Source organism: Nipponia nippon, unplaced genomic scaffold (assembly GCF_047370975.1).
Source record: "Nipponia nippon isolate SJK-2023a ecotype South Korea unplaced genomic scaffold, ASM4737097v1 scaffold_23, whole genome shotgun sequence".
In the NCBI taxonomy this organism is placed as follows: Eukaryota; Metazoa; Chordata; class Aves; order Pelecaniformes; family Threskiornithidae; genus Nipponia; species Nipponia nippon.
The window spans coordinates 7,188,211-7,208,061 of record NW_028262340.1 but is presented as its reverse complement, the minus strand read 5'-3'; the positions used below and the strand labels follow the sequence as shown (position 1 = coordinate 7,208,061).

Sequence of the window (19,851 nt, the reverse complement as noted above, 5' to 3'; positions counted from 1 at the left end):
GTCTGCATTAAAGAATAAAGCATTTCAGGATGAGTTGTACGCAGTAGCTGCATAAAGCCTCGCTTGCTTTATACTGCCTTTCCGCGCTTACTTTGTCCATTAAAGAACTTCTCAGATTTTGTGTAAGACAAAACTAACGCAACTCCAGTCATGAACCTAAAGCAATTCTTGGCGTGAGAGTGAAAACCCTTAGACGTTGAGTTCATTTAGAAATGCATAGGTTACCAAGTTTATAGGAATATTTTAAAAATACTTGAAAATAAAAAGTAACTTTTTCTCTTTTGTCTACAACCATACATATGTGGCATTAGAAACACGAAAGATGAGTAAAGATAAACACAATTTTGATACCTCCTGTACTATCCATCATGTCCAAAATAGAGTACAAACCTGTTTCACATAAATCGTAACAAACCCAGGTTCAGCCTGAGGTGTAGCTCGTATGTCCAAATTTTTCTTCCCATTTATCATCAGTCGCTGCCGAAGAAAAAAAGCTCAAACTCTCCGAGTAAGCAAAAGCTCCACAAAACATGAGTGTGCATCTTTTCTTCCAACCAACGGGCTTGGTTTATTCGGTCTCTCCATGCCCAGAGCTCTGTAAGAAGGCTCGCTGCCTTTCTGATGATGCGTATGCCTCCACCAGTTGATTTCAGCCATATGAAAAGTGTCCAGACCTTTTATTTTTCCTCCCAAAGAGAGAAGGCAGGATTAATGACAATCTACAGACAAAATAACAGCTCGTTGCTATTCCAAACGCAGCGTGGCTTTGCTGAGGCGTCCCAGGTCCACGTAAATAAGAATTCCAGCTCTCGTCTCTCACTGGGGGACGAGCGGTCCCAGTTACCTGTGGTGCATGTGGATATCCACAGGTATGAAAGTCACCGTAGGATGCTGAGGCATGCCGTGGCTGCTCTGCCCCAAAGCAGGCGGCATTGCTGTTGTGGTGGGTTTGGGTTCCAGCTCCCGCTTCGCTCTCATGCGCCTGTAAAGGCAAAAATGAAATTGTCACCAGAGCTGGCACGTGCTGCGGTCTCTCCCACGGTAAGTACTGGGAAGGTTCCCGCGGAAGCAGGTTACATCGAGCAGCTACCGAGAAGTCAACGCAAGCCAGGATTTCATCCCAAAGACACTAAAGGGCGACTCAGTGCTTCTACAGCAGGTAAGTCTAACCCGATGCCCTGAAAAGTGAGAAATCGAGCAGCCTCGATGCACACAGCAGACCTCGCCTGCGTCACCAGGAATCCCTAAAAAGAGCTTCCATCAAGCATCCGCCATCAAGAACCTCCTTCTGCTTCCTAGCAATTCAATCGCAGAACACCGACGGTGAGATTCAGGACACGTCAGTCAAGCACATTATAGTTTAAATTCTCCTGGACATTTTCAGCAACAAATACTGAAATGGCCTGCTAGATGAGAGCGCACCTAACGGTGACTTTGGTTCATCTTCTCTCGCCTTAGTGAAGCACAGAACTTGGCCACATACCTGTTATATGTTTTCAATATGAGCAGAACCACTGTAAAAATAATAATCACTCCTACTACGATGGCGGCAACTATTGCTCCAGAACCTAGCAGGGAAGCAGAAAGGCAAAAAAAAGGTTTTATTTACAAAGTTGTCATTGTACTGTTTGAAGTTTGCTAAGTTCAAGGTCCACTTCAAAAAAAAAAAAAAAAAAAAAGCCACCACCCCACTACTTTTCTTACTTTGATAGAGACTTTGTTCTTGAGACTTTGTGGTCACATTTACCGAGAACTGCGTGTTATTGATCAGTGGTGCGGCTGTCGTCATCTTGATTCGGCTACAGAAGAACAAAAAGAAGAGTGAGCTCATAAAATATTAATCAAAATTTGACAGCACAATTCACTGATAATTAGGCAACAACCCATTAAAGATTCAGAGCTCACTAAGTGCAGGCTCACCGAACTGGGGTTCTTAATATTTTCTTAGTGGTGTAAATCTGACCCTGCTGAAGTCAATGGAAATGTCGCTACAATCTGGTCTTGAGCAATTTGCCCTACAGTACAGGCTGCTCAGTATTAATAGGATAAAATAAGATATAAACAGAATAATGCATTGTTACCTATATATTATTGCTGTTATACAAGTTTTTGATAAATATATATACTTTAAATGCTTTAGGATTTTAGGTTATCATTTCAGGCTGAGATTCAGATTACTGATCAAATAAGTGTGAAGAGTAATATGTCTTTAAGGGTGGGAAAAAAGTCAGCACAGAATGGTTTAAAAACACCTTTATAGAATAAAGTTTAAAGTAGCTTCATTCATCTAACATGGAGAAGAAAAACCATTTAACCCCCGAAGTGGAAGCCCCAAAAGTTACACGACAAACAACGGCTCGCCCACGACAGAAAACGAACATTGCACTGTGACTACGACAGAGAGGCGACGCCAGCTGCGCCCGGCACCTCGCTCACGCCAGAGTGGCTTCAGGTCCGTCCCTGGAAGGCGACAAGCCTGCACGCGGGTAGCTGAAAATACGCCTGCTCCTGCACTTTGGCAGGATAAAACTGTAGGTCTAGAAAGAGCAGCCTGTATGTTTACTGATTTTTAAAAGCGTTTTCCAAATGTTTTCTAAGTGTGACTAATAACCTCAGCCGTTAAAAGACTCCTTCAGTCTGAGAAGGGTGTGAATACCACTTCAAACAGACCTCTGAAACCGTTTCAGCTCCCGGCTTCAGAGAGCTAATACCCTCAAATTATCCATCGAAAATTCAATTATTCTTCAACACCTGATCCTGGCACTGAGTTTTTTGATTTTACAGAGCACAAGATATAGAATAGCCAGAAAATTACTGAGTGGATAGAAATCAGTCAGTAATAAAGAGAAGTGCCAACGTGAAAGGCAGCCTCCCCTCCCTTCCCCCTTGTTGAGGCTTTCCTAAAGGGTTCTGCAAAGCAGCACCCATCAGACGGAAGGCAGGGAGCGGCGGGGTGCAGGCTTGGGAGGCAAGGAGGACGCAGCTCTGATTGCGCTTGACAGGCAGGGTGTTTTTCGGGGCAGGGAGGCCAGCAGCCGAGCCAACGCGCGCTGCGCGCTTGGGAGGCTCCGCTAACGGATATGGGAGAACGAGAGGGATCGGGAAGGGAAACAGCCAACGTCTGCCTGGGTACGAAGGATCAGAATTGCGAGGTCGATTCACCAAATACTTCGATCCTCTTAAGTTAAGAAGGTTGGGGTTTTTTTTCTTTAGAAAAACAAAAATAACTCTGTCTTGAGTCTGTAACTGGGTCATTCTCCTCTGACTGAATGATTCCTTTGTTTCGCCAAGGCCAAGTTAATTCAGCAACACGATCGTCAACTGTAGTCATAGATCTTTCCACGCTGAAAGGAGTATTTTGTGTTTAGAGTTTGCCCAGCCTTACTGTACAGCACAGCGAAAGGATTTACGCGCGCCATGGAGGAACTGGCGAGAGGCAGCGACGCTCGGGTGACAGCGCTGTCCCCATCTCTTTCCCCACCCATCCATTCGAAACCACGTTGATGGAGGTGGTACCATTGACAAGCAGAGGCTGAAGGGGCTCCCGGTCCCGCTGCAGGCTGCAGGAAGCTGAGCAAGTATTTTGACTGTGGACATAATTCAGAAAAAGCCACGTCCAACTTTTATCTCGTTGCTCCTGACTAGGAGAGCACAAATTCCAGATTTACAAAAGTGTTTTTCTCCTCCTCTGGCTACTAAAATGAAAACCCCAAATAAAGAAGGCTGAATATTTCACTATTAAGCCATGTAATATTCATACTTACTAACTTCCATCTGGTTCAAACCACCTTGGTAATGGTGAGCTATTTGCACATGAGTCACCTATAACCAAAGAATTTTTATTGTTGTCAGTGAAACCGCCTGTTTACAGAAGGGACGAATTTAGCCAACAGGGTGTAACAATCTAAGATGCAATTTGAAAAATGCATCAAATCTTTTTTTTTCTGCATTGTGTAGCAAGGAAAGCGGTCCAAAGGCTGTGTCTCAGGCCGGGGTGGGAGGTGCCAGTCCTCACTTCGGCCGTTTTACCTGCACCACGTCTCAGCCCCATTCCTCACCTATGAATCAGCGGGGTTACGCCTGACCAAGCCTGCGCTGCGAGGACCCAGCGACGTCCAGCGAAACCCATGGGAACCTACTGGTTTCGGGGTATCGCAGGCTGGATCCTACTCCGTTTAGAAAAGCATTTTGAAAATCAAGAGTGCTCGATAAAAGCTATGTAGCAGGGGAAAAGAAATGGACTTTGATACAGCAATCAGAGGACATTCTTTCTTTATGACACACGGCGGGCACTTCCCCCTGTGCATACACACCTGCCTGGGGCGCTGAGAGCCCTAATTCACCCGCAGTTCTCAAGACCGGGGGTGGGGGCACACACCGCTGGTTATTTTTGCCTCCCCATATTATGGAGCTGGAAATGTTTCCACAAAGTTAAGCTTTGGGCGCGTTTCCATTTAAAACACCTTTGCAGATACAGCGCCTAGGTTGTTTTGGCAAGTGGTAGCAATGCTCCCATTTACGCAGCCGTCCCGCCTCCCCCTCCCCTGCCGGATTTCAGGCTGAATGGCCGGTCTCATTGACCGGAGACCGGGATCAGAGCTCATCTGTCAAGCGGCTCCCGCAGCACCTGGCAATGACAGGAGAGGGGGGACAGGGAACAGAGGGGTTGGAGGTTTTTTCCAGGAGAGCCGGACTCTGAGAGCCAGCTCCCTGCCAGGGAAGGCAGGTGCTGGTTAGGAAGACACACAAATTCAGCGCTTTGCCACCCAGAAAAAGGTGCATCAAGCTGTGTTGCAGGCTTTAAACTGGACACAAAGCCAGCTATTGTTTCTCCAGGAGTAACACAGACTAGTTTTGACCCAGAAGCTCGATTAGAGAATCAGTTCATCCTTTCAACTGCACTGCTGCACAGACAGTATGTTCATCTCACATTGTGGCCAAACCCAGGCTGAAAAATCAGGTGATTTTTCCCTCCTTACTTATCCAGGTCTAAGGAAGAGCACTGGCTGCCAGCTCTGCCGCGCTGGGACTTGATTCCCTTCCCAAAAATGCCAGCAAGGCAGAGTCTTAAATCACAAAAAAACACTAAAGAATGCGACAACAAAACCCAGCACTGGTTTCCTTGATTTCTGGTTTTCTTTCTCAGTATACTGGCCGTGACAGCTGCTAGGAAAGGGAATATTCTCTAGAATATTTAGAACCAGATTTGGGCTCTTCTCTTCCCTCGGGTCCTCTTGCAGATGTAACTGAGCAGTGCCATGCGAAAACCGTCTTACGTGATCAAAGGGCCACTGAGAGCTGAACTTAGACGAACACTACCAGGGGGCTGTGTGAGGAGAGGCAAATTATCAGCGGTATAAAGCTTTCATTCCAACAAACAAATGCCAAGATGTCAGCGAAGAAGCCCAGGAGCTGGTCAGACCCTATTAAATAAGGGGGGAAGGACTTCCCACCACATGGGCGGTAGATGTCCCGACAGTCGATGGAACCTCAGATTCATTCTCTCCTGCGAGAATCCCACACCACAGAGCCGTCACCATCCTCTGTCCTGCGGAAGAAGAGGCTGAGGAGTCAGCTGCCATCCACATCCACCCTCCCACCGCTCCGAAGCGGCTTTGTGCTAAGGCACGACTGGTTGAGGCTCAGCTCAAAGCATTTGGGCTCGGCTCAGCTCGCACATCAACCTCAGCAGCAAACTCGCTCCCATCCAAGGGAGAAGTTCATCCTTCTAAGTGAGTCTGGAGTTTTTCTCCCTTCTGAAAATTAACGGGGCTGAAGAGCAAGGAGCCGGCTCGCGAGCAGCCCCCGGGGAAGCGGATAGCTGCTTCAGCTCTGCTCCTGCCTCCACCCGAGCAGCCTGACCTTCCTTGTCTTTGCAAAACGATTTACCTTGTCCGATCACAGCGAGCACCGAGAGGTCTGAACCTGCACATTTCACTGTTCCCTGCTGTTTTCCAGCGGCAGGGGAATCAATTGGGCATTCGTGGCACAGCGCGGAAAGGAAACGGGCTTCTATTTGCGAGTCACAAACTCAGCTTCAGCTCGCCGTAAACCGGCAAACCATCCATCTTCCACCCAAACCGCCTCGCGGCAGCGTGGCCGCGTGCTCCCGCGCTCACCTTCGCGAGCGTCACGAGCCATGAGAACCGGGAACGTCGCCGGGGGTTGGGAGGCAAACTGTAATTTCAGAAAGCAATAAAAACACAGTGTGCTTCAGTGAGACCTGAATGCGCCTGAATTTACCTTGCGAGGCTCTGAAGAGGGAGGAAGAGGGGAAAAAAAAAACCCAAGTTCAAACGGGCCGGTGGGAGCTAAGGCATAAACGTGGCCTCAGGCAAAGAACCCTGCTCTGTACGGAGCCTGTGTGTCGGGACGCGTCCTGATGTCAGAGCAGCACCTTTACATAAGCATTTGTCTCAGGTTCTGGCATGAGCTCTCCAGGTTTAGCTGTTGTTAAAACACATATTAAAAGCATTTCACTTCCTTGCCAAGACAAAGTTACACAAACTGCAGGCAACCCTACCGTGCAAGAGCAGCACCAAGAAAAAAAAAAACCAGTAATTCTACCTGCGTGGCGTATATCTTGAGAGGGGCTAAAAATCCTCAGCTCACACAGATGGCGAGAACTGAGGAAGCAAAGACAGGTCCCCAGAAAGGAACGCCCTCGTTTCAAAAGCCGTGCCTGGAAATACGAACCAGACAGACTTTGTCGTTGGCTTGCCCAGGAGCAACGTCTAAACCGGACTGTGAACTGCAGATTTCCCAATTCTAATTTTTTTGCCTTAAAATGCTGGGCCACACACGTTTCTCCTCTCCCTCTGTGTGAATGCCCTTATTCATGGGAACTACAGTAATTCCACTGCGTTCAGCAAAGTGCATTCACATCATAAAACCACTCCAGATCCTTCGGGGTAGGGCGCTCTGTGCAGACAAGCCATGATACGGAACCAGAACAAGCCAGAGGTATCTTCCCGCTGGTTACAGGCCAGGATCTAAGGCACACTCGGATTAGAAGACTTGCTTAGACACTTGTGAAATATATGTCAGAACCAGAATTTGAACTTAAAACGGGAAAACCCCAGCACGCCACCACCACACCGTTGACATTCCTGCAGCTCAAAGCTTGCACCGCTCACGTGTAACCTCCCGCCGGGTTACGGAACTGCGGGGCCTGGCAGGCTGTTGTTGAATTTGTACTTTTTAAACACCCTAACTCCCCCTCTTTCACTGACAAACACCGTCTGTGTCATCTAGGGCTTCCCACTAGCTCTGCGGGTTGTCCGGGATTTCCCGTCCTGGACCCAGCCACGCGTTACCACCTGTCTGCATTTCCACGCAGACCCGTGGAAGTCAGGATGCATAAAACCCCCTCCATCCAGGAATGCTAAAAACCCCTGAAATTATAAACTAATACATAATCCAAAAGAAAACAGCCCATTTAATGTGATTATATAGCAAGGCTCTTGAAAAGACATTTACAATAAATCATTTGGTCCAATGGTTGCATTTGCGGAGGACGGAGTTACTTCATTATTTAGACCTGAAGTGATTCATGTAAGAGGATACGGAATAACATTTTAAAACAAAACTTCCATTTACATGCAACGCACAGAGGATAGATCAAATATCGAGAGAGACCTGGGAGCCATTTCCAAAAGGAATTCTGAAAGCAAATTCTGAAAGGAAAAGCAAATTCCTGAAAGGAATGCTAAAGGTTTTCTTTTGTTGGAAGCCTTTTTAAATTATTATTAGAAGGCTCTTATTCTACATTTTTAACTTATGACTGTACACACACGAGATGCTAAACTAACCAACTACGAGTGGTGTAAGCAAGAGCCGGCAAAGAAGAAGTCTCACGGGGTTGACCTTATTATAACAAAGAGGGAAAGGTGCGAGACACTGCTTGGTCTTTTTGTTTTTTGAGAAAGGATTCCTTACTTTCCAAACACACCGAACCATGTCTCAAGACTTAGAGCAAAATAACCGATGTCCAGGTTCAGGAGGAGGTCTCAAGGCTCAGGCAGCGTCAGTAATATCTCTGCTTTTGCCCCTGCAATCAGGGAAGCCTTTTCTAACAGTGCCGCGCGACAGGCGAGCGATTTGTACCTCCTTCGGGGCCGGAGCTAGCTCACAGCTCTCTGCACTGGGCCAAGACGACCATACATCATTTTTTTTCCTCAGATGTGCCCTTCCACCAGAAGGCTTTGTCCGAGCAGATATTGGGAGTTTTTCTATCCCTTGGTACCCGGGAATCCTCCATTTCAGTCATCGCTGCACAGATTCAGTAGCTCAGAGTACGGCTGCGCATCTGGAAATCTGGGATACATCCCCTGTGCAGTAAGTCCCGTGCTTTCTGGAAGGGATCGGATGGACTGCTGTATTACATTTTACAGCACATTGCTATAGATATACCACTGCCTCCCAGAGTGCTGCTTATGTGCTAGAGGCAGCTCAGACGCACACAATTCGGCCAGGAGAATCAACGGGAGGGACACGAGCCAATTTATAGTACAGAACAAAGCCCGAGGCTGATCCCCAGCTCATCTGGACTCAGCAGGAGCTGGAAGCCCCTTCCGCACCCAGGAATATCAGCGGAACCATATTTCCGAGCGGCAGCTCCCACCAGTGCCTGGCAGCGTGCTTAACCTCCAGTCTGGGAATGAAAAAGGCGGTCTGGTGGATCACAAGACTCACCACAGCAACGGGCGAAGAAAATCCACCCGCACTCGTGCACGTAACAAGCAGGGACCGGGGCAGCACGTGCAAAGCATCGCAGGAGCCCAAAGCCGGCATGGGCTCCCCAAACCTGATGCGGTCCGCGCTCTCTGCTTGCGGTAAGGTGGCTTTACCCACCGCGCACCGGTAAGGTCCCACGCACCGCGCGCGCTCCTGGGAGCGCTCGGAGGGGCACAGGAGCTGTAATTAGCAGTTAAATATTACCCTGAAAAAAACGATACGGAAAGAAGAAAAATGTGTGCAGGCACCGCTATGGCTCTCAAGGCAGGAATGATTCACGGGGGAGGGTGAATGAGACTCAAGGTGACAAACCTGAGAAACCATCAACCTGTGCGCTCAAATGGAAAGCAAGAAAATTAACCTGAGCTGAACCCTCGGTGAGACTCGCAGCAGTCGGTGGCACCGTGTCACGCGTCCCTCAACTCGCACAACCCAGCAATTTGTCTCTGCTGTTCAAAGAAGCCCCAGCAAAGTCCGTGTTGGTGGCAAATTCGGCGGATCTGGACAAACCAGCCACGCAAAAGCAGCTTGCCCTTGAGGCCAGTCTGCTGCTGTTCTTGCAGCGGGAAAGCAACCCTGCTTTGTGCGCAGAATGCTCTAGGAAAGGCCCTGTTACACAGGACTCATTTCAGCTCTTCAGCAGTATCTCTGGAAAACTCCCTCCAGCTTTCAGATTCCTGGAGAAGAGAGTTTAAAATACATTCCAGACTCAGTAATGCTTGCACAGAAATGATTACCAGGCTCTGCACCTTGCTGGATCTGCCATTTACTGCAAGGCCGGAGCAGTTCAGGAGATTGCACTGTTGGAGAAATCCTCTCTCACCTGGATTTTCCGTCAGGGCATCTCCTTTACTCCGGGCAGGACCCAGAAATGCTCCGGAGCAGGAGAGAGGGGATTAGGACTGAAACTCTGAGCGTGGGAATTGCAGCATTAACCCTTTTATTTAAAGGTCAGAAACAGGCATCTGTCTGAAAGTCCAGTGTTAAATGGAAGATCCCAAATGGTTCCCAATTAGAAAGGAAGAAAGAAAAAGCTCAAACAAAAACCAAGAGACTGTGGTTTAGAAAAGGAATCACAGCACAGAAGAGACTGGTTTCATTTAGGGCCAAAGGTTTCAATAAATGTAACTTTACGCGGAGTATGTAACTGCAATCGCTTGGAGAAAGAAAATGTCCCAGCACTTCCAGATCAAACCCCTGATTTCTGGGTTGAACTGGTCTGAATCTGCGTTCCTGCTCTGCAGAGCCAGGTGTGTTTTCTGCGTGCTCCCTACAGCTCCAGAGCTCCTCAGAAAAGGCAAGGCAAAGATTGCTCGGGAAAGAAAAAGAGGAACCAGCATCAGAAAATAGAGGAGCATTTCCCTGCTAGTCCAGAGCTGCATAAACTCCCATCTCGGTGTGGTCTCGGACCCTCGAAACACCGCTGCTCTGGCCACTGCTCTGGGGGACAAAACATTTCCCTTTGCTCACCAAAACCTGCGTCACAAAAAAACAGATATTGCAGCTACGCGCTCCTACAAGCAGAAGTCTCCACTGAGCCGAGGACGTGGTCCAGGCATCAGGACCCTCGTCGCTGCTCGGTGTCTGTGGCCAGGCTTGGCACTTGTTCGCAGCGTGACCAGGCAGAACAGGAACGCTCAGGAGGCCCCTGCCCACCAGCCAGGAATCCGGAGAACCCAGGGACGAAGAGGAAACGTCAGGGGCGAGCAGCCGGAGCGGGGCGAGGACGGGCTCGGAAATCCCGGGAACAAGCTGCACGGTGCAGCCGCTGCCCCCAGGAGCCGGTGCCCTGTGGGAGCCGGTGCCCTGCAGATGCCGAGCCGGTGCCCTGCGGATGCCGGTGCCCTGCAGGAGCCGGTGCCCTGCGGGAGCCGAGCCGGTGCCCTGCGGATGCCGAGCCGGTGCCCTGCGGATGCCGAGCCGGGCAGCGGTGTGCCACTGCCAAGCGCTGCAGGACAGATGTAGCACCTCAGCCCCGTTCTCACGGGCAATGCAGAGAAGAGGAACTCGATGGCCCGTTTCGTGTTACTGGAACAGGACCGATAGAAACCACAAAAACAACGTCAAAGCATCGTATCCAGCTGGAGAACAGCATGAAATTAATTATCATCAGTAGCACAGAGCAGATCTGGGCTCCTGCTGTGGCACGCAGATCTGGAATCAGATCCAGTTCCAAAGATTCCCAGAGTTCAGGGAGTTTTTAGATCTTGTCTGGCCAGTTTGCATCCCTTCCCCGTGACGGGCTGGCCGAGATACAGGCGTGCAGCGGAGCAGCTTTGCGTGGCGGCGCTGGGAGTGAAGAGGGAGGTTTTTAGAGACACCGAAACATATTCACAGAACCCTATCGTATGCACACAACCTCGTCTGCCCCAGGGACCAGTGACCTCTCGTGAAGCCCAAAGAGAAGAGGGGAAACCCAGTAAAAACATCCTCTGCTTTGCCGAGACATATGGGGAACTCGGCTCACAGGACAAAGAGCTGCTAAAATACTGACAGCCACTTGTGACCAGAGAAGGAAAAGGGAGTTCCCTGGAGCAAATGAAGGCTTGTAAGGACAGTAACAACCAAAAAAAGCAGACACGCAAGTCAAATGCATTGAAATCTATAGCTCCACCTTCCTTCCCAGCCAAACCCAACCATGGCTGGAATCCAGTATCATTTGCGAACGATTTCCCCAAACCAGGACTGGGATCCCAGGCTGGAAAACCACTTCTCCCAGTTCCCACGCCATCGCACGCCTCCCCGGCCAGTCCCTTCTGTTCTCCAAACCCTTCGCTGCCTGCGGGCAAGTCACTTACCCAAAGGCACGCAGATGCCAGGAACAAACCCCAGGAGGAAGGCGATGCCAGAGGTGCCCTCAGGCACCCCCTCGCTGCGTCCCGCAGAGCCAGAGAGATGGGAGCAGCTCCCTCTGGATTTACCTTACACCGAGATTCCCGTGGGACAGAGCCAACACCAGTGGCTCACACCGTCACCCGCAGCAGGCTGGAAGGAGTTCACAGCCTGAGCAGCCTTTCATGTCAGAGAACGGCTCTCTGCATTTATCAGCACAAACCGTAGCACGTCAATCAACACGGCTCCTGTTTGCTGGCAGATGGGTGTTCGTTTTCCTTTTCTAAAGACAAATACATTTGCTGGGTCAAGACTTTTGAGGCTTCCATTACAGACTAATAAGTAAATAGGAAACTCTGTCTTTCCAAGTGATTATTTGGTTTCTATTCTGCTCCGAGCAGAAGCACAAAGCAGCTGCGCAGCACGCGGGGCTGCGGCGCTGCGGCTCGGCACAGCAGCTGACGGGCAGCCCAAGCCCCCCATGCGGCTGTGACGATCCCCGGGCTCATTCCTCAGCCTGAGCCCTGCCAAATCCCACCAAAAATCCCCGTTCTTTGCAAGCGTGCAGTCGAGTGCTTGGACGCTGGCGTTAGGTGGGACAACCCTGGGTGTGTGTCTGGGGCAGGGGCTGCCTCCATCCCAACGGGGGGATGCGATAAAGGCAGAGCCCCTCTCCCCTGCGCCCCGAGCGCTCAGCCTGGCACTTGAAGCAACTGCAGCGTCGGCCTCGTAGCTGGGCCGGGGACCCCCGACGGGCGCCTGGCCCCGAGCAGGGGACGGCGAGGAAGCACCATGACTCCAGGGCCCCTGGCATTAGGTTATAACTCTGTTGCTCCATGGTGGTGGTTGTGAAAACATTAAGCTATGTATGTTAGCGAGAAACCGGATGACTCAGACATCCCAGGAGCTTTTTTTTTCTTGCTTTCCTCCTCTGTGATCTCCGTTCACGCCTCGTATCATCTCTCCCTGCAAGAGGCTTAACGAACACTATAGGTTTTGGCTGCGTTTCCTGATTTCTCTGACTCAATAAAAGCAGCACAGTCACCCCCCCACGTTTTCCGCCAACAGGCCAGGCCAAGGTTAACCCGCCGGCCCCCACCAAACCCCCTCCTAACACAGCCGCTCTCCAGCGACGCTGCTCCCAGCCCGGCACGGGGGCACGAGATGTCAGCAGGCGAGGTATCACCCCGGGGAGCAGGGGCTGCTGTGGGCAGGCGCCAGCGCCCCGCGGGGCGCTCAGCATTGCTGGATTTACCCCGCAAGCACAGCCCGCCGTAGGCACTCGGCGTATCACTCACGGGCTTCTCCAGCTCCTTGGTGCACTAAATCCTGACCGATTCACTGTTTATTGCCATAAGTAAGAAGAAGAATTTAGTGTAACCAGTAAAAGTCACGCTTTCGGCAGCAGCGGACAGACAGGAGCAGGACTGGCCGGGAAGCGTTCATGAATTACTGCCAACAGAGGAGCCAGCTCTGCTGCCGGCGGTGGACTGGAGCTTGAGGACTCGTCCCCTGCCCGCAGCTCCGGCGCGCAGTGCAACGTGCTGCCCAGCTACGGGGCTGGGTCTCCTGCAACTCGAGCTGTTCACCTACCAGAAAAATGCAAATCTCAGTACTGTTGTAAGCACCTCCGCAAGCTTCGCATCCTTCAGTTTTTTCTGTATTAAAAAATACAGAGAGAATTCTGTGTGCAATATAGAAATGCAACTCCTTCACAAACAGCCAGGGAAAGGCAGTCAGATTTCCTCAAGGACTGCATATACAAACTTGCTGAATCGATGAGGCACATTCCCCTCTTCCAAGAACACCAAGAGACAAACCCGTAGGCAGCGCGGTACCTCACCCTGACACCTCCATCCACTCCATCCACCCGCTCCGAGCCCCTGGCGAGCCCCCAGCGCCTGAGCCCGGCATCCGCAGCCGTGACCGGCCCCACGCAGTCATTCCCGCGGGGCCACGACGGCACCGACCGACGGCTGCGCTGCCTTTGCCTGCTGCTTTCTACCCGCTCGGTCAAACCCCCCAGCCCAACCACCCCGTCCCGCACAACGTGAAGACCGTTTACAGAATACTGCGCTTCCTTTAGCAAGAACTTCTGGGGCATTACGTACAAGAACGACCACGAAAAACCAGAAATCGCAGTTCCAACCTGTCAGCCGCTTCAGCACGTTCCCAAACAACGCCAGCAGCATAGTCCTGTGCTGGCGACACTCGGCGAACTCTAACACGACGCTCCAAGCTTTCTCGGTCTTTTCACGTTAAACATCAGTCTGCCAGCCCTTGCCAGCGCGTCGCTCAGCAGATTTAAAAAAAAAAAAAAAAAAGCCGCCGACAAAACCTTATTTTGGTGCTGGGGTTGAATCAGTCAGGGCAAGGATGGAGCACAGCCCCAGGGGTGGCAGGACGCTGCCGGCGAGGGAGCGCAGCCCCGCACGCTGCTCCCCGGGGAGCGGCGACTGCCCAGCTCCGCTCCAGTCCCGGTACCCCAACGGTTTCCAGTTAACGACACAGCAGCTAAAGCAGCAGTTCAGAAGGAAATCGTGCGATGACATCTGCTCCGTGTTTCTTTCTGGTTCAGACTTACCGGTAAAGAACTTGGCTGCACGCAGGAGCGCTGACTGCAGCATACGCAGTCGCTCGCACATAAGCCCGGAGTAACCCCAGCGGAGCGGCTGCCTACAGCCGTTTCGCTGGCAGCACAGAGGAGCTTAGAGCTCGAGAGCAGAAAAGTTGCACTGACACCAATCCCCCAGCTGCCTCCAGGCGCACCCAGCCCCCCGCAAGCCTTCACCCGCCCGGCGGCCGCGGCTGCTCACGGGGACGGGTGCTGCCGGCTCCGGGAGCTCCGCACCGCCGGGCCCGGGGCTGCCGCCGCCTCGGCCCCCGCCGCCTCCCCGAGGGCTCCGGAGGAGCGGGCCCGGCCCTGCCGCTGCCCGCGGGGAGCCGGGGCCGCCGCCGCCGCAGGTGGCTCCCCCGGCCCGGCCCGGCCCCGGCCCCGGCGCCGCCTCCCCGCAGCCGCGGAGGGAGGGCAGGGGGAGGGAGGGCAGGGGCCGCCGCGGGAGCCGCTCCCGCAAGCAGGGGCCGAAGTTGAGCGGCTCCCAGAAGCGAGGCCGCCTCTCACCCGCGGCCGGTGCCCCCCGAAAACCCCAACCCCGCGCCTGTCCCGGCCGGTACCGCCGCGCTCCGGGTCCCGGCCGCCGGGCTGGGGCAGGGGCTGGAGCCCGAGGCTGGGGAGGGGGAGCTGGGGGGGCTCAGCCTGGAGAGGAGGAGGCTGAGGGGAGCCCTCATCGCTCTCTGCAACGGCCTGAAAGGAGGCTGGAGCCTGGGGGGTCGGTCTCTTCTCCCCAGGAACAAGCGATGGGACGAGAGGGAACGGCCTCAAGCTGCGCCAGGGCAGGGTTAGGTTGGATATTAGGGAAAACTCCTTCCCCCAAAGGGCTGCCAGGCCCTGGCCCAGGCTGCCCAGGGCAGGGGCTGAGTCCCCATCCCTGGGGGGATTTAAAAGACGGGCAGACGTGGTGCTGGAGGACATGGTTTAGTGGTGGCCTTGGCAGTGCTGGGTTAACGGTTGGGCTCGATGATCTTAAGGGTCTTTTCCACCCTTAACGATTCCATCATTCTACGAGGGGTCGGGCCCTGCTGGCCCCCAGCTCGCCGGGCGATCGTCAAGGCCTTGGGGAACAGCCTGGCTTCTGGGGGGCTCAGCGCCCAGAGGTCTCCCAGGCGCCTTCGGAGAAGAATCCCAAACACATCCAGCCCCAAGCCCGAACAAGTGGTTTTCTCTGCTCATTAGCAGCATCAAACTGGAAAGGAATCCTTGCCTTTAACCTGTGCTCAGCTGGTTTTATTCTGCATTTCCCACTAACGAGCAGGGAAGAAGCGTGTGACCGCAGTCCCTGTCTGCATTTTTCACGTGGAAATCACACATCTGAAGGGGTCTGTGCCCTGCCTGGGGCCTGACGCTGCTCCCACCAGAAGCCAGGAACCCACATTAACCGGCCTGCAGCCCTCGCTCTGGGCTCAGTCCCTGGTTTATGGCTGCCGAGCTGCCGTGCAGAAGACCTCCCCCCGTCCTGCATCTCAGCCTCCCCATCTGCAACCAGAACCGACACCACCATCTCTGTTCTAAAGCAACCTGAAACATGTGGATGAAACCTGCCCGTTACAAAATCCTGCCTCCGTCGGGGAGGGCGGCAACAGGGGGGTCATAACCGTCCATAAACATCTGCAGCGGATTTCTTGGGAAGACCAGAGCCCATCACGCATGGCTACCCAGCCTCCATCGATGACTGACTTCACCAGGGTGCAGGTTTGACTGTAAATGAATCTATAAATTATTGCTTTTTGGCGATTTAAACCTGTGCACCCTCAGCCAGCCCCTGGCTGAGCTGGCGTGGATTGCGCGGTGGGATAACGACTGCCAACTTCTTTTCGAGACTTCTCCAAGTAACAGTTACCCAGCTGCCACTGGGCTGCGCAGGGTTTACCTGCGTGTTTCCTAACGCGCTCGTCGGACGCAGGGATTGCTGCCTGCTGCAGGGTTTGTAACGCGCCACGCAGCGAAACTCTTCTGCTCCTGCCGGTCTCCGCTGTGTCGTGTGGGCAACAAAGCCCAGGCTGGGATCACCCGTGACCTGGGGTTCTGCTTGAGTTTGAAACTGATAAGAGACAACCAGCGACATGAGGGGAGAGCCACGATTTTCTACGATGTTTGCAGCTTCTCTTTGGGGACAGCAAGCTGGGGCCCGCGGCAAGGGGAGTTTCAAATGCTTGGTTTGTGCCAGCTGGAGCCAGAGAAGCCAGGGTTGCTGTGCCTTCACGCAAGAAGTCGGGCGATGGCAGCAGGCGGCTTCTCATCGGCGTCGCTCTGCAGCATCCCACCGAGGGGACGCGGGAACGGCCGCTCCCTCCCTCCGCATCGGCATCTCCCGCAGCTCCCCAGGGCTGAGCAGCTCCCCGGCCGCACCTTTCTCACCCTCCAAACACGGGGGCCTTTCCCTTCCAGTAGCCCAGAGGACGAAACTTGTGCCGGCTGGTCTGAACGTACGAGCGTCGGCAGCCACGGAGCCCGGGTATCGCTGCAGAGCCCCAGCGCCCGCGCATTTCTAAGCATTTCACTGATAAGGCATCGCTGAAGCGAACAAGCTCCTTCACGAATCGCGGGTGGACAGAGGCAGGGCTTGGAGAGCGAGCACCGGCTTGTTACTGCCGGGTCTGCCGGGGAAAGGCGAACAGGAAGATCGAGAGGGCAAAAGATTTCATCTCACACTTGAAATGTTTTGAAAGCTGGAGAACCTACTGCCGACAGAAGCTGGCAAGTAGGTGCCTGCCTTGTCCACCTTTACACGAAGCCTTCGAAGGGAGAACCAGGACTTCCCCAGCCCACAGCTGGGGTTCGATAAGCAAACAGGAGAAAGCTAAATCAGGAGCTGGCTCCAAAAATCAAGAGCTCATTTAAAAATCACAAAATTTAGAGTATGTATCAGCATTCACAGGGATATTTCTTTCTAGTGTTTTAATCGTTTTTTCCTTTGCAGCCGTGAAGGAAAGAAAAAAAACAGACAAAAAAAAAAAAGGCAAGGTTCTTACACCATCATGTTTCTCCAGAAGCTGCTGCTTTAGAGAAAGCACCGACACCGGAGGCTGAGAACAGCCGGCAGCCTCGGCAGAGCGCCCCGTCCCCGCTGCGGAGAGGTCGGGGTTACAAGCGGGGTGCTGCCTTCCCGCGCGGCTCCGCTTCTTCCTGCGCCAGACGGGCTTCGGTTTCGGTTGCCCGGGAGGCGGTGGTGGAGGAGCGCCCCCGACACAGCCCACGGGAGCAAAGCGGGCGCCATGCAGCTCTCCAAAGCGAGCGCGCAGCAGGGAGCGGGAGACGGCTCATAGCCGCTGCAGCCAGGCAGCTCTGCCGCCAGGACACTCTCTTCCCATGAAGACCCAGTTATAAAAGCATTTCTGGTTTCCCTCACTTATGCACAGCAACTCGGTTACGCAAAGAAACACGCTACCCGACGCCACATCTCACTGCGAACCTGCAAAATCCCCTTGTCTTGCGTGGGGCTGTGCTTTCTGCCCAGATGAGGAGCGTTGCTATCTAAATGCGGCTCTTGGCATTACACGCTCTTCTCAGTACAAAACAAGACATACTGAAGGCAAGAGACCTCATTCATTCCGCTCGATTCACCACGTATTTTTCCGCCCTGTGAAATAACAGATTGAAACCAGCTCAGTCCCCGGGGTGCTCCGAGCGGTGGGTTCACACGTGCTACCGGAAGGCGACGGACCAGAACCAGGCTTCTGGGGCTCTGCGGCACGGCTGCGCGACGGCTTTGGTGACTTGGTGCTTTGAGCCGGGAGCCGGAGCAGAACCTAACGTCCCTGAAGGAGTGCGTTTTCCCTGATTTGCTTATTTGAGCTGGCTGGAGGAGGCAGAGAAAGGGCAGCAAAGACATCCACAGCCGGCAGCCCGCTGGATCTAGCTCTGGAGGAGGAACACAAATACGATCGGGTACGCAGGTGTCGCCGCGTGAGGCACTTTGGGAGCCACTGGTAAAGACGTCGTCTATAAACCTAAACCTGCATTCATAAACCTGAGCTTGCCTTGGGGCCAGCCACCCCAGCGCTTGCACCGAAGAGAAAGCGACAGCCACGCGTCCCGTTTCATAAGCTGGCGCCCAAGTCCAAGTGCAGACTGTAAGGAGCAAACCAAATGCCACCCATCCCGGCGGTAACCAGATACTTATCACCTAAAGAAACATTTCTGTTTTCCTAACACGCGTTTTGCTTCAGTTTAGTGTTCACGATTGACTGGTTTCTACACAGAACCCCAAGCTGAACCCCACAGAACAGAACCACAGAGGCTTTCTCACCATAGTTTAAGAATTAGGAGTTTCAAGATCCAATTATTTAGCAAAAACTGGTTTTGTATAGCTACAAAGACCCACATTAGTCACTTCCAGCTAAATCCTTTTGCCTCAATCACACTAAAACCCGTGCAGATATCGCAGCTCCTTAAAACCACAGACTGACAGCTCAGTGAGGATTACTCACCGTTCATTTTGCAGGGGAATAAATGCAGTTTGATCGGTTTCTTTACGGTTGCCGCCTCGTCCTGCACGAACAAGAACGAACCCGAAGCTCTCTCCCGGGCGGAGCAGGGGCGCGCGGCCGCGTGCTTGCCCTGGGCTGTGCCTCTCCATCGCCCAAAGGGGCTTCGTTCAACAGCGTGCACTCGTAACATGGAAGAGGTACGGCTACTTACATGTACGTTAATAATAATAATTAATAATAACAGTCCTAACTCAATTTAAATAGTACGAGAAAGGAGACACCAGCCACCGTGACTGTCAGGCAGACCACATGAATGTGGAAAGAGGAAAAAGTCCTGTATTTTCCCCAAATTCCTCTCCTGTTGTCTTTGTGAATTGTTAGGAAAAGCAGAGTAGCGAGGTACGTTGTAAGCGGTTCCCCAGATCCCCCGTTCTTTCCTCCACGATGAAACCAGAGCAGATCTCGTAAGTCTGGATCTGGTGGGAGGCACAACTGGATCCTGAAGAATCCTGGAGCGATGGAGTCTGTGCCGCTTGGCAGATTCCCAGCCTCGCACAGAGCCTACTAGGCAGGGTAAGCCTCGGTGCCAACGCTTTCTTGCCTATCCATCTTTGCAGTAAACCCTGCAGAGCATTTATGAGCTTATACAACTGCCTACAGCGGGGCACACCCCGACAAAGCTGCCAGGCCTCGGAGGCTGGGCTCACCCAGAGGCACGGGCTCTTACCTCGTCTTGCTCCTCGGGAGCCATCGGCCGCCTTGATAAAGCCGAGATTCAATTCAAGGTGAGATTTGGGAAGGGACTGAGATTTTTAAGACACCCAACACGCACTTAGCCCCCCCTTGTCTCCAGAGTCAGCTAGTTCCAGGGCGGCCCGTTGGCCACTTCTGCATCCTTGGGAGAGGGCTTCGTGGCCTTCCTTGCGACCAGCAAGAAGGCGGCGAGGCCATCTTCACCAGCCTGGTGAAACCGAGCAGCTGGAAGGTGTTGCGCGTGCCGCAGTTTCTCCCTAACGAGGTTCCGGAGCCTGGATGTCCACTGATACTTACTGGAAGACCAGCTGGTGCTGTCTGACGCTAGTACCAAGCACTGCTGGTCCCATCACTGATGCTGCGTCGCCGTAGCACATTTTGGAGGTTCAGCTGGTTCAAAAGTGTTGCTTTCACTGCATGCAATATTTTATATTAGCTAAGTCAAAGCTCGAGACAATAGCGTTTGTGGAAAAGTTTGGGATT

At 52.8% G+C, this 19,851-nt stretch overlaps 1 protein-coding gene across 4 annotated transcripts; it reads right to left on the bottom strand.

Moving 5' to 3' along the window:
* Window positions 1-201: 201 nt before the first annotated feature.
* Window positions 202-19,620, bottom strand: NCMAP (non-compact myelin associated protein). 4 transcript variants are annotated; one of them, XM_087760569.1, is made up of 4 exons: window positions 19,343-19,620; window positions 1,705-1,799; window positions 1,484-1,568; window positions 202-982 (listed from the first exon to the last, which is right to left on the bottom strand). In XM_087760569.1, the coding sequence occupies exons 2-4, from the start codon at window positions 1,787-1,789 to the stop codon at window positions 841-843; spliced, it is 312 nt and encodes a 103-aa protein (XP_087616695.1). In that variant the 5' UTR covers window positions 1,790-1,799; window positions 19,343-19,620; the 3' UTR covers window positions 202-840. The 4 variants fall into 4 exon arrangements, with proteins under 4 accessions (XP_087616695.1, XP_087616694.1, XP_087616696.1 ...); XM_087760568.1 differs by lacking the exon at window positions 19,343-19,620 and adding an exon at window positions 14,153-14,536; XM_087760570.1 differs by lacking the exon at window positions 19,343-19,620 and adding an exon at window positions 13,718-13,803.
* Window positions 19,621-19,851: the final 231 nt, after the last annotated feature.